Genomic DNA, 15,313 nt, shown 5'->3' on the forward strand with positions numbered 1-15,313 from the left:
AGGATGAGCAGATTATCAGCATCACACATTTCTGGACGACTTCCATATGCTCATCGTGACACAGCAGAATGTGAGCCGTGTCCTTAACTCTCTCTTGAGGAAACATGGGAAACCCCTGATGGTGATTCACACCATGCCTCAAGCCTGAGGACTTTTTTTTTCCCCTCACATCATGCATGCTTTCTTTTCTTCCCACTCCTTGAAAGACGTCTCAGTAGCCTCTAGTGGCGTGCGAGAGATCAGAGAAGATTAGAGGAACTGTGTGAGGCATCCGTCAGGTCTCGAGGCTGCATGCAACTGTCACGAAATAAGCTCCTAAACTTTCATAACTCACACCATCTGCAAGCCTTCAATGTGATTATCAGACAGGCACTTTTGAATCGAATCAAACTTTATTGTCACTGCACATTTGTACAACGCAATTCAAGGTGCAACCCTTTGAGGTAGAAAAAACATAAATAAAGATATATATATATATATATATATATATATATATATATATATATATATATATATAAAGAGAGTAAATAATACACTTATGTGTACATTGGATAGTTTTTTTGTCCTGAACTGTAGTTTGTTACCTCGGTTGGATTTTTTCCTTCTTGAAGGAATTCCCCCTTCTCATCTCCACCAGTGATGACTTCATCCATCCTATTTTTGTATTTACTGCTTAATAACAAATCAATTTATTCAAATACAAAAGGTTTTTAGATGGTTTTGGAGGGCAAATTGTAGAACTGTAGAAGGAATTCCCCCTCCTTGTTTTCTCCAGTAATGACTTTTCGTCTTGTTTTTCGTGTGTAGTCCTAAATAACGTATCCATTTATTGAAATGTGACACGTTTAGATGGGTTTTGGAGACCAAACTAAAGCGTTTTTTGTTGTTGTTCCTGAAGGAATTTCCCCTTCTCGTCTTCAATACTCTTGACTTTTTTTCGCCCTTTTTTTGTGTTTACTGCTAAATAACAAATTAATTAAGTGAAATACAAGATGAGGCCAAATTGAAGAACCTTCTTCCCACTTTAAGGAATTCCCCCTCCTTGTCTTCCCCACTAATGACTTTTCACAGGGCTCCAGACACAAATTTGAGGGGAGTGGCACCAGCACCACCCAGTTCTACTGATGGTGGCGCCAGGAGCTGATTTGGTAGCGCTGTGGGTGGTGTGTGGGGGGTTTTCAAAATAAAGGTCATTTAATCATAGAATGACTATTGTTGCATTAATAAGTGCAGTTAATAATATTACATGTTCATCTCGTTTATTTACAGATTTGTCTGATTAGACTATTTCTACCACAACACCATGGTTACAGTTAGCGTTACTGCTTCTGATTTCCAGTTGTTTGTCAGCGCTGTTTATAAGAAAGGTTTCTGTGCAGAATTTACATGATTCTCACTAGATCTCGCAGCAACCTTATCATTGTGCGGCGAATTCAAAAGCTTCTCAATGTATCTCGCAGCACTGTTGCATCTGTGCAGTAACAGTGTCGCGAAATCAACTTTGGCTCCCGGGTAAAGCTGTTTTGAGCTCGGACATGTTTGTTTGTGTTGCTGATAAATGGTTTGCACTGCACATCTGAAACATAGCATGGTTTAGTTTGCTTTCATTTCATTTGCCGTTTGACATTTCTCAAATGTAACAGAAATGGCAGTGTTTAATGGTTGGACAACATGGTGGTTGCACGAGTACGACCGCTTACAAAAATTAGTCGCACCGGCAGAAAAAATGGTCGCAGTCTGGAGCCTTGTTTCATCTCATTATTTGTGTTTTGTCCTAAATAACCAATCCATTTATTGAAAAATGACACATTTAGATGGCTTTGGAAGAAAAAAGGTTTTGTTCTTGAAGGAATTCTAACTTCCTGTCTTCACCAATAGGACGATGTATTAGGAGGGTTTCCTCCTAAATAACAAATTAATTTTAAAAAAAAATTAATAACTTTTTTCCTCCCGCTTTGTCTCTGCACGTTTCTACTTTTTAATTATATTAAATCCATTTATTGAAATATAATACGATTTAAACGGTTTAGATGGTTTCGAAAGCCAAACCGAAGGATTTTCTACCTTAAATGAATTTCCCCTTCTTGTCTCCACAACTGGTGAAATTTTTTTTAGTGTTTCCTACTAAATACTGAATCCATTTATTTGAAATATGATGCCTTTAGATGGTTTTGTAGGTCAAACTGAAGCAATTCCCCCTTCTTGTTTCCACCATGTTAAGTTCCCTCCTAAATAACAAATCAATTTAATGAAATACGATGCGTTTAGATGCAACACATCAAGTTTGCGATGCCACTAGTTGCAAGGTAGCAATTCTTCTCTGTTAATGTTGACGTTTTCTTCAAACCTACTTTTAGAAAGGTTTTTTTTTTTTTTTTTTATTGTCTTTTTAGGTACCTTTGGTGATTCCTTCTTGTTTCAAAACAACTTCCCAGTTTTATTACCTTTAGTAGTTCTGTCATTGTTTTTTTTGTTTTTTTTTCTGGGTTTCATGTGAAATCTGGATGTTATGTAAAATAAAACCAGTGTGAGCTTCATTCCTGTGAAAATCTCTATCCATGGTGCTTTCTCATCTTTTTTTCTCCGTCTTCCAGTAAAGATAATGGTGCTTTACAGGAAGAGGACATTTGGGAACTCAATAGTAATCAGTATTGATTGTTCTTTGTGGCAGGGGGTTAGAGAGATGGACACCTCCTCTTTCTGGGATGCATTGACTGCCTAGGCATTCGACGGCATAAGAAATATGAATGTACCCTCATAGGTTGCTAAGTGTTTTTTTTATGTGAAATTAAAATAATCTTATTTGCTTCTTTAAGTCTCTGGGGGGGTTTTTTTCAGTGCATCTTATTGCAGAGAAAAAAACAATTATTTTCTAATCCTAGACTTTTTTCCAACTATTATTTTTTTAGCTGACATAATAGAGACTGTGCAGATTAATAATGACCATTAGTATTATTAAACATTACTATTGTTGTTTCTGTCATTGCTTTCACTTTAACCATTATAAGGATTTTTTTGTGTGTGTGTGGTTGAATCCAGCCACTTCAATAGGAATCTATGCAATCTGGATTTTTTTTTTACATTTACATTTACATTTATTCATTTAGCAGACGCTTTTATCCAAAGCGACTTAATTATTTTTTTTTTTTTACTTTTTTTGAGAATAAAGATATAGTTCAACCAAAATTGTGAAAAATGCTGTCATTCCAACCAGTTAGACCTATGTTAATTTTCAAATTAAGATATTTTTTGATGAGATCCGAGAGCTTTCTGACCCTACATAGACAGCAACGTAACTACCAAGACCCAGAAAGGTAGTAAAGACATCATAAAAATAGTCCATGTGCCATCAGTGGTTCAACCATAATGTTAAGAAGCTACAAGAATACTTTTTGTGCACAAAGAAAACAGAAATAACAACTTTCATCATCAATTTCATCTCTTAACGTGTCAGTCTTCGACCCAGCGTTCAGGACACAATGCATTTAGAGTCCTTAAACTTACAGGATGTTTTTATAGCACAGTGACCTTTTATACTGTATGTCAAAAGTTCTCGGTTCTCAGTTCATGACCCCTTTAAAGTTCATCTCAGAATGAATATACACCTTTCAGACTTTAAGTATTTACTTATTTATTTTGGTGTATTATCTTTATTTAGACCGATAGTAAATCATTAATATTAGCTGTTATCAGTCATCGGCCATAAAGTGAAACTATTTATCAGCTGTGTCTACAGGAATGTTGTCTGTCATATTTAAGGTGTTTTTAACTGTTCTCTGGCATATTATCAACTTCCTAATGAGAACCACAAGTTGTTTTGTGCTTCTGAGAATATCCCTTGCATAACAATCGTTGTCCTTTCATGTGATACCAAGATTTACCAAGGTTTGTTCTCTTAAATCGAACTGCTCTGGGGCTCAGAATGTCTACATTTTGTATCCTCACAAGGAGCTCTCTTCAAATATTACCCTTTGCTGTCTCAGTCAGTGAAACCTTCATAGGTTTCTGTGTGAAACGCTCCTCTAGTTGATGATGATAATAGATCTATTCAGAGTTACCGGAGAGCAGATTTGTTTTTGTATATTTCATGTAACAATTACGATTCTGTCACATTTACTCACCCTCATGTTCTTCCAAAGGACTTTTTGTGATTCTTTCTCCCCGTTGCTCTGAGGTTTTAACACTGACAGCATAACACTCACCCACTTGTTTTTCCACCGTTAAGGACGTCCCGTGTCTCTGGTGTTTGTGTTCTCAGGTCATGGTGAGAAGACACTGACCGGGTCGCTCAGGTTTACACAGTGTGGGCTTCGGCCATCATTAACAAGACTGCAGTCTGATGCCATCGCTCTCCATTCCGCCTGCCATGGACGGGCACATCTTTTCACATTCGGACGGACCTCAACTGGATGCAGGGGGGTTCATCCTTGCACCCCCTATGGTAACTACCTCTCATTTCATTTAGCGTCTCATCTTAGCATCTAAAAGTGCACCAGTCAAAAATGTTTGAAACTACAACCTTTCGGTTACTAGCCTGTATTGTTAACCACAAAGCCTTTGGTATAGAATCACATTTCTTACCACAGGGATATAAGCACATGTTTAGTATAAATTCATAAAGTCATTGTGTTCGTTACTGGTTTCCTTTTTCGAAAACTCGGGTCATTCGCTCTGATATCTGGTGAAACCTCAAGACTCTGGTGTGTGTGGGTGACAGAATGACGTCTTTGTGGTCACAGAGTCATTTTAACAGTTGGTAGACGCAATTCCTGATAAGCCATGCAGCTTTTTCTCACCGTTTTGTTCAAATACTGTTATCGTGTATCGTATTGTGACAGGGCTCAGTAAAAATTCAGAGAATAAGATGGTTTTACAGTGGAAAAGGGAAGTGTTAAGGTAAATATTTGGGCGGTGATGGAGTGCAGTGATGTCATCACGAGTGTAAATAGCACAAATGACGGGAGTTTCCTTTAGACACACATTTTAGATATAAACGAATGACTCACTATTTTTATGCATGCTATAATCAGCTCCGGTCAAAGTTGTATTGGTTAATAATATATATTTTTTAAGTTCCTATTTTTAATGTGCCCAAGTTTAGTTCTTTTCCACTTTGTGACTGTTAGTTTTAGCCACTTGTTGTTTCAAAAATTACTATCTATCTATCTATCTATCTATCTATCTATCTATCTATCTATCTATCCATATATCCATATATTAGGGCTGGGTAAAATATATAGATATCTCGATATTAATTGATTCTCATCTTTACGGAACAATGTAAACTGACCGTCTCCTCCACATTAATATCAGCTTCGGTAAAAAATAAAGTCATGACTAAACATCCGAAGGTAACTTAAAAGATAGAATACAACTTCCTGTCTCACGTAATTGCTCAATCAGTGTTTCAGCAGGGCACAGACGTCAATATAACAGATGGTAAAACAATGTCATAGAAAAACAAACTGCAGAGAGGGGTATTTTGCTAAATATGTGCACCATATAACGTTCATTATAAAGTGTACTTTTCCTCAAGGTTTGAATAAATCCATCAAGTTTTTATGCCGCCCATTGTTTAGATTTAAAAAAAAAATGAATTGAAGTAGAAATATTATTACGTAGTTGTAACTTTATTATTTTATAACTACATTAAGTGTCATATTAACAAAATAGTCAAATTTAACCTTCAATATTATAGTGATGTAGTACCAACTGACTCTCATGTATGTTTTAGTTGAGAGATTGTTTTTCCCCTGAGAAAAGTTGGCTCGTGCTGTACCTGATATATATCCAAAATAACTGATATTGAATCAAATTGAATCGGAAATCGACTCAAATCGCAAGCTTGTGAATGAGAATCGAATCGAACCAAATCAAATTGTGAAATTTGTGTCAAAACCTAGCCCTAGTGTGTGTGTATATATATATATATATATATATATATATATATATATATATATATATATATATATATATATATATATATATATATATATATAAAACTTTCCTATCAGCCATTTATCAGACGTATATGTTTTTTTTTTTTTTTTTACTATTTTTAGCTTACCAGACAGAACTTTTATAGCGGTACATCCCTACCTAATACCTAAAAGCTTTCACATCCTCTCTTTCAGAGCCATGTGTTCGCCAGCAACCCTTGGAGCTTCCCCCATCAGACCTACAGCTTGCCCTGTCCCGTGCAATCTGAAAACCAGTAAGTACCCAGACTTCTGTCTAATCACGATAGACTGATTCTGATACCAACCACTGTTTTCCAAACCTAGAGGAAACCTAAAAGAAGTCAGAATGAAACCAAAAGTCACCCTTCCTAATTGTGTCCGTTTGTTATCGTGTGTGTCATTCCAAAGAAAAAAAACAAAACATGTTTATCTTCGCAATCTTCCGCCAAAATATATCTAAAGTGACTTTCGTTTTCAGTTGCCCATACTTCTCTATCGATCTCCAATCCCTGACGCATTAAATTTGTGTCCTGTTTATGGAATTAAACTGATACATTTTAAAAAGTCAATTGATGTTTACCTTAAGAAAAGCTTATTGCCAATCTATTATGTCGGATGTTTATACAGGGAAGCCCTTTTGTAATTTGAAGCAGTGCTTTTCTTAGTTATTTGACGTATTGTGTTTGCAACCTGGATACAGGATGTCACAACAAGTCTCTTCATGTCTTCATGAACCGATAAGACGCAAGCAAAAACATCCCTGAACTTGACGTGACAAATGATACGTAACTGGTCTGCAATCTTAGTTGACTTGGTGAAGCCCTTGGCACTCCATAATGATTTTTCGTAAACATCTGCTTTGTTGCCACCCAGTTGCGCAAAAGACTGACTCAGCGGCTTTTGTTTTAAAAGATGGCATGGAAAACATTTAAAGGGATAGGTCTTCAAAAGTTATACAGTGAAAGTCAAAATGATCTTATTTTGTTACTTTGTTGCTATGCGTGATCATTTCACGTCGTCTTGTGATCAGGTGCCATCAGAGGTCATGTGAACGAGCGGGTGTTTTGTTTACAGAGACTGTGGGAAGTCCTCTCTGTGTATTTATAGCACGCAGTAGCGAGTTTTTGTAGCAATATGGCACAGGGAACCGAGGTGGATGAGATATATGTGTGCAAAGGTCGATGAGTTTGAAAACGCTGCAATAAGGGTCTCGGTTTTAGAAAGAATAACAGTTTGTGGTTGATGCTAGCGTCAGTGCTACATCCTCCACCCACTCCCTGGTGGAAAAACATCTCGATGCATTCACAGAATTTTATCACTGGCAATGCGAAAACCTTTAATGCTGCATTGACATTCGGTAAAAAAATATATTCAGCATCAATTTATGCAGACAGACTAGGAAAATACAAACTTCATGCTTATTAGTTTATGCTTCGTATTACATTCTTCCTCAGAAAGACACCAGATGCCAGTTTTCCCACTTTCATGAGTCATAGCTAAACAGATGATTCAAACCTTAACAATGTTGTTCGTTTATATGTTGTTTGTTAATATTTTTCAATTCTTAAATTGAAGTAAATATATTATCATAATTGTTTGTTAAAACATTCTATTACGTTATAACATTTTAATGGTTTATAATTCAAGTAATTCTATTATGACTAGTTATTATTAACTGTAACTCAAATGATTATTATTCTAATAATTAGAGAAAATAAAAATTTATTAGTAACAATACAATTAGTATGTTTACGATTGTTGCTGCTATTATACATCAATAATTATATTAATATTATTACTATTATTATATATTATTACTATCAACTAATGGTGATATCAGTAAAAAAAAAAAATTATAACAATAATAAACTACATATTTTCAAAATAATAATTAATATTATTATTAACTTTAAAAAGATGGTAATAAGATTATTTGTAATTCAGAATACTATGAATACTACTAATAATATTATCAATACAATAATAATGATAATTAACATAATTATTGTTTATTATTATTAATAGTAATTGCTTTTAATAATTCTATTACTAAATAAATATAATGATAATAACAATTATCAAAATTGCTGTTATTAGTAGTAGTAGTAGTATTGATATGAAAAAAGTTAACAATGTTTATTTATTATTATTCATTCCTTTTAAAATCGGGACAATAACTACATTATTTATAATTCAAAATATGATTTAATTTTAATATTATCAAAACAATAATAACTATTATAACATTATTATAATACATTATTAATAATACTTATTGCTATTAATTGTTATATTGCCATATAAAATAATGCTAATAACAAGAAAACAATAGTAATAACAAAAAAATGATGTTAATATTAAATATTTATTATTATTATTATTACTACTATTATGTTGAGTGAGCAGAGGTGGAAAAGGATTACCACTGTAAAAGTGAATGTCTACTTTTAATTGTTAGTCTATTTATAATTGTGTCATAATTTGTTATCAGGCCACTTTCTTTTTTCCTGTTGTTGTTGTTGTGTTTTTTTGTTTTAGTCTTAAATTTAAATAATATATGCAGTATGTTGATTCTGACACACACACAAAAAAATTATCTCCTTTTTTTTTGTCATCCAGACATTCGAAACAATAGTTCTGGTCCCTGGTGCCATATTTAATTTAACACAGTGAAAACAAGCACCGAGAGAGAGAGACAGTCTGTTTAACACCTTGTAATGTGTACCTGTGTTTAATGTTCAGCTGATAAAGGTGTCTAGACTTGGCTAGTGAGTGTTGTTTACTTGACCGCCACAATCTGTCTGAAAGCAATAAAATGACTCAACAAAAACAGCTTGTTTTGAGAGACTATATACTTTATTAATGTATGTATTACCCTAAAAATGACTTTATAGTCTTTTTCCTGCACCGTTTGCTTCGGATACAAGTGATTTTTCTCAGAAGGATGAGATTACACGAGGCAGAGACGGGCATTATGGGATGGTTCAGTGTCCCAGAGTGTATTGTATTGTGTTGATGGAATGCGCCTGAATCGAGGTGCCAGACCTGTGGTGTAATATCAGAAGAAGGGGGTTTCCATGTAACCTCTGAGTCTGAGGATATTGAAATATGGACAAGTTTGTTCAAGAAAACAAATGCACTCTACTGCAAATCTGCTGCAAATTCAAATGAATTATAATTTTTACTTTATTAATAAATGTCCCTGGTCTTATAAGTGTCATGTTAAGAGCATCATGTGGAAATTAATTATATATATATATATATATATATATATATATATATATATATATATATATATATATATATATATATATTAGTCCATATTTCAATATCCTCAGACTCAGTGGTTATATGGAAATCTCCTTCTTCTGATATATATCTATATCCATTTCATTCATTTCAGATTTTCTATACACATTCCTTTGACGTCTGTTCATCCAAAAAAAATATGTAAAAGTATATTAATATTTTACTACTTTTTTTTTTTTTTTTACCATATTTTCGTGGTTTAGCAATGGTACATACTGTACTGTTCAAAAGTTAAAAAAATTATGATAATTATGAATTATAATAATAATAATAATAATTAAATTAGTTGTGTATATAACAGTTATAATTAATAATGATAGAAAATAAAAATTATTAAAACTGTACAATTATTATGATTATTATTGTTACTACTATTATTAAATATATTAATTATGTTGTATTAATATTATTACTATTATTATATATTGTTACTGTTAATTGTAATATTAACAAATCTAAATAATTACTTAAAATAGTAAAAAATATTTAAAATATATATTTAAATAAATTGTTAATTTTACTTAAGTGTGTGTATATATATAACTAACACTAACTGATAAACAGAACAGCGTTTATTTTGATATAGAAATATTTATTAACTTTATAAATGTCTTTACCGTGCCTTCTGATTAATTTAATGCATCAGTTTAATAAAAGATTAAATTTGTTAACAAAAAAATCTAAACAGACACTGAAACGTTTGAACAGTTCTTTATAAGCATATTATACAGAAATGTATACCATTGTTGTTCTATTTTATAAAATGATTGGAAATGAAACCTCATTATTACGTTTTTTTTTTTTTTTTTTTTTACATCCTAATGCCTCATTGTTTTACAGTTTAATTCTATATTCTTTTATATTTTATTTATATAGTCTCTTAAATCCTAAAACCTTATTTTGAATTCCAAATGCTGGAAGTGGTCCCAGACTTTTCATCTTTCCCTCTGTAAATGGATTTATGTATCATGTGCTTTGTCAGCGCTCATCCTATACAGACTCTATAGAATTCATCATTCCTCTTCAATGGCAGAATACTTTGCTCTCAAAGCAGTTCAACTGTATCCTCCAAACTAGCTTCACGACAAAAATATCCACCTCGGTGTGAAGCTTCCTGAAATGTGCTGCGGTGATTTCCCACAACGTTAAGTTAAATGAAAGAAAGAGAACCGAAAGTGAACGTCACATGACAGGCTCTCAATGAATGAGTGTCACATGACGAGAGGCATCTGTATAGTCACAGTCTGTGTAGTTGTACACATCTACAATTAAATTTAAACGGTAAATATGAACATTTAGTCATTATTTGCTTACTTTTCAGGGTTTCTTTTTCTTTTTTACGTCCCACCCTGACTCTATCGGTCATGTGACTTTTTGTTTTTCCGACACAAAACTGTGAATTTCCTTGCTTCCTTTTTTTGCGCGTCTGTTTACTCTACTCGTGATCCATCATGAAACTCTGGACTTCTTCTGTCTCGGTTCTCAGGCAGCAGCTTCTCAGCGGCCCGTCGGACATGCACACGGATTTGTTTCCCAACGGCCTCAGCGACTTTGACTTGCCGAGTCTGAATCTCACTCAGAATGAAGACCTTCCTCTGGTAAGACCCAGCTGCTTTCATCCTCTTTAGGTTGTGTTTACGGCTAAAGAAAATACGTCTGCATGTTATAATGACTGCGTTTGTCATCTCACAGACTTGCTATTGATTAGTGCATAGTTTTTTAGAAAGTTTTAAGTCTGTAGATCGCATCAGATTAGAGTGGCAAAAGACCAGTTTAGTGCTAAATAACCTTTTTAAGGTTTTGTGAAGCAGTGGATGGGTTTTGATCATGTCTTGTTAGAAGGGCTGCTCGATTATGGCAAAAATCGAAATCATGATTACTTTTAGCATTAAGAGTATGATTATTTCACATGATTTCACAGACTCAAATGTCATGTATTTATGGGACTTATTAAAACATATTTAAAGAGTGGGTTTCCTTGAGCTTAAAGGTGCTGTTTGTAAGTTTTTGACTTTACTAAAGCATAAAAATACCATAATATGTTTGCTTAAGATACTTAAGAAACATGCTAAGTTAACATACTTGTTTTCCAAATGTGTGTTCCAAGCTGGAATGTTGGTCTCTGTTTTGGTTTGTGAAAAACCCACTGCAATACCTAGTTCAACCACTCGGTGTCAATCCTACATACACCACCTTTAAAATAAAAATTGATTAAACAAAAAAAAAAAAAAAAGATTGTATATAAATGTGCATATTTTTAATTCAATTTTATACAAATGCTAAATAAAAATCTATAAATCTACTAAATATTTATTTATCATATAGTCATGATATTGTTAATTAAAATCGTGAAATTATTAGTTATTGACTTGTGAAATGTCATGCATATATTGGACTTTTTTTTAAAAGTGTGTTTATTTAAACTAAATAGAAAATTCATTAAATGCTTTTAAATGTTTTTATGGATGTGCATGGATTTAAATAATATTATAAAATTATAAATAGAAATGCTACTTAAAACAAAAGAAGAAGAAAAGAAGACAAAATCATAAAATCGTTACTTAAAATTGTTAAATCTGATTAATCACCCTGAGTCTTGCTCATCTGGCAGCGGAAAAGAAACATCTTCCTCCTTTTCTATTAATTTATGTGTACTGTAAATCCTAAAAAAATTAATTGTACTTCAATTTATGTTTTTTCAGAGGCAGAGGCCTTATTTAAATTTTTTCCCAGTTCCTCTTTTAATCTTCCCCACCTGCCTTTACATATAGTTAAAAAAGAAAACCTTTTTAAAATATATTTTAAATCTGTAAGGCAGACAGGGACATTTAAAAGTGTTCCTGGGATATTAAAAATGTAAAAATAATAAATTGCAACTTAACATATTGTAATAAATACAAAAAATACATGAAAAATAAAGGCTCTATCACCACTAAAGAAGACTTGCAGGATTGTAAAAATGAGAACCCTTAACCTCAAAGACTTTATGTAAAAAATGTTCTAATTATAAAACGGGTTTTCTGAACATTTGCCCCATCTGCCGTTGTCCGACTCTGCCACGCTTCCACTTTCATTTCTACACAACAAATGATTTTTATGAGAAGAGGTGCCTCCCAAACAGGACAGCCGGTAAAGAGGCTGACTGATGTGATTAATTTCACTGTTGTCACACACACCTTCTTCCCGTCACGTTTAGACCTGCATCCCGCACCTGTAAGTACCACATAATGGCCTTTAAATGTGGATGCACCCTTCTGACCTCTGCATGTTCACTGTGCAGGAGTCAGACACCAGCGACACATTTTCTGGCTTCGCTTTAATTGCTGTAACAAAATCCCTCCAGCGCTGGTTTCGGGTTGCCGTCTCGCCGTAGCTAAGTTTACTTGAGTGTTTGTAACAGGAAAATTACCTCAGCGGCTGAATACAGAACACCTCTTTCTGTCTCAATGGGCTGAATGGGGGAAAAGACAAAAATAAAGCTGCATTAAGGCATAATGTCACCTGTTAAAGAGTGTGGGTTGATGGGAAGCTTATGAAAGAGAAAAACAATTAGGTGAAGAGTTCAGACTGGATGATAAAACAAAAATATATATTTTTTTCTGCCTTTATTTTCAGTATTCATAATATTTATTGAATATTATACAAAAAAAAATATATATATATATATATATTTAAAATATAAATTTGTATAAATATTTTTGCTAATTATATTCATAAACATTAATATATATATGTGTGTGTGTGTGTTTGTGTGTGTGTGTGTGTGTGTGTGTGTATAAATATTATGTGTATATTATACAAATATTATTGAAACATTATATAAGGTGTAATACATTTAATAACAGAAAACTGACAGTATTAAATAAAACCTGACGAATGTTACTAAATTATTTAATTACAAACAAATTTTACACTTTTATACTATTCAATAATAGTTATTATATATGCAATTTCTGCAATATTAGATAAAAAAAAGTTGACAAATTAATAAATTTTTCTAATTTAATATGTAACTTTTATGTAATATTTAAATATTCTATTATTAATATACAACTATTCATATTCAGTATTTTTCTACTTATTTCCATAATTCAAAATATTTCATCGATATTAGAGAAAACCTGACAAATATAATTAATTTAATATTTATATTTAATATTTTTATTTTTAATTTTGACTTTTTTAATCATTTATATGTTCATCACTTGAAAGGTTACTTGACAATTTTATATTAAATCATATTTCTTATATGTATTTGTTTAATATTACATTGCAATTTTTATTTAAATATTACATAAATTAAAAATGATAAAAGTGTATAATAATATTATTATTATTATTATTTGTGATATATTGTGCACTTTATATATATATATATTCATATTCATTATCTTATAAATGGGTTTTATGAGCTTCTCAGTGTCCTTATACAGGAAGCATTTAAGGCTTTATTTAAAATGGCACTTTTTGAAGATGCAGATAAATTGTTAAAATAATTTCTGGGAACAGTCTGGGAAAAACATATTCCAAATGTAATAGCTAATCATGTTTAAATAGAGATGATCTGGTCAAATAAAAAGCATGAAATGAATTCTTCCATCTGCTCTTGCTAGTGTCATGTCTGAGTGATTCAGACTCAAGAAAGATGCATGTGTTGTGGTTAATGCCATGCTTTCCTTCAGAAGATCACAGTCATGGCACACAGCTGCTGTAGGGAAGACACTGACACATCAGTCCAGCCCAATATCCCAGCAGCCTTTCTGTGTGTCTCTTTCTGTCAGTCTGACATTAAACATTCAGAGCTGTGCGCTTGTTCAGGATGTCGTTCCTCATCATGTGAAGCTCTCTCAGGATTTCCTCTTTTTGTTTAGACACGAGCTGTTGTTTACAGGATGTACGAGGGTGCAATCAAAATAACGACAGGCCGCAAATCTTCAGGCCTCCAAACCCACAGCTTGATGCTCTGCTGAAGATACTCTGTTTACTGACGGGACACTCGGTTTTACAACTACTTAAAAATAATAATAATAATAATAATATTAATAGTATTTAGTAGTATTATGATTCATGTATTTTAATTTTATATGATAAAACCTGAGGAATATGATTTAAATATTCTTTTGTGTATGATAATGATGCATTAAAAAACAAACAAAAGAAAACATTATTTTATTGTGCACATTATCTAATTTATTTTACATATCAGATCTCTCTTTTTTCCATTTTAAATAATAATAGTAATGTTGTATTAATATTTATAGGTATGTGTGTGTGAGAGAGAGAGAGAGATAACAAATAAATTAAAACATTGTTATCGTTTTTTTTATGTGTATATATATGCAATCGTATATAATAGTAATATTATATATTTGTTTACATATAATGATGAATAAAAAAAGAAATATGATGTCTATATAAGTTATTGTACATATAACAAATAACAAATATATATTTTAATATAAAATGTATAATATATAAAATATGTGTATGTATGAGAGAGAGAGACAGAAAAACAGTGTTAGCATTTATTATGCGTACAATATATAATAAGTAATAATAATATGTAATCATATATAATAATAGTAATAATAGTAATTTTATTTCATTATAAAAATATAATTTCATTATAAAAATATAATTTCTTTTGTATTTTTACATATTTGTTTGTTTATACATTTATACATGATGATATATCAATAAAAAATAATTATACAATTATAATGTCATAGAATTCTATAATTTATTGCCATTTATTCTATAGACTGTTTATTATACTAATTAACACAAATAAAAATAAAAGGAAATAATAAAAACAATAACAATTAAAGATTATAAACCTATATTATTAAACAAAAATAAAATATATATTTTTTCTATTCATATTTATTCAATTATAAATATCAAAATACTGTATATAGACAGAGAGTGGGTGTTGTTTTTTGTTTTTTGGTGGATATCTTGAAATCTAAAAAGTTTTAGGCTACATGAAAGCTTGGACCATTTCTAAGTATTTGAAGTTTGTTAGCATTAATTTAGGCTTTTGG

The 15,313-nt window shown here is 31.8% G+C and overlaps 1 protein-coding gene across 2 annotated transcripts in view; it reads left to right on the top strand.

Moving 5' to 3' along the window:
* Window positions 1-15,313, top strand: part of LOC113039613 (protein strawberry notch homolog 2-like) — a 47,319-nt gene that overhangs the window by 7,148 nt on the left and 24,858 nt on the right. For both annotated transcript variants that reach the window (XM_026197556.1, XM_026197557.1), the window contains exons 2-4: window positions 4,259-4,441; window positions 6,135-6,214; window positions 10,756-10,867. In XM_026197556.1, coding sequence (XP_026053341.1) covers window positions 4,340-4,441; window positions 6,135-6,214; window positions 10,756-10,867 — 294 coding nt within the window. In that variant the 5' untranslated portion in view covers window positions 4,259-4,339. The remainder of the gene's footprint in view (window positions 1-4,258; window positions 4,442-6,134; window positions 6,215-10,755; window positions 10,868-15,313) is intronic.

The sequence above is a fragment of the Carassius auratus genome, chromosome 22, assembly GCF_003368295.1.
Source record: "Carassius auratus strain Wakin chromosome 22, ASM336829v1, whole genome shotgun sequence".
Lineage (NCBI taxonomy): Eukaryota > Metazoa > Chordata > Actinopteri > Cypriniformes > Cyprinidae > Carassius > Carassius auratus.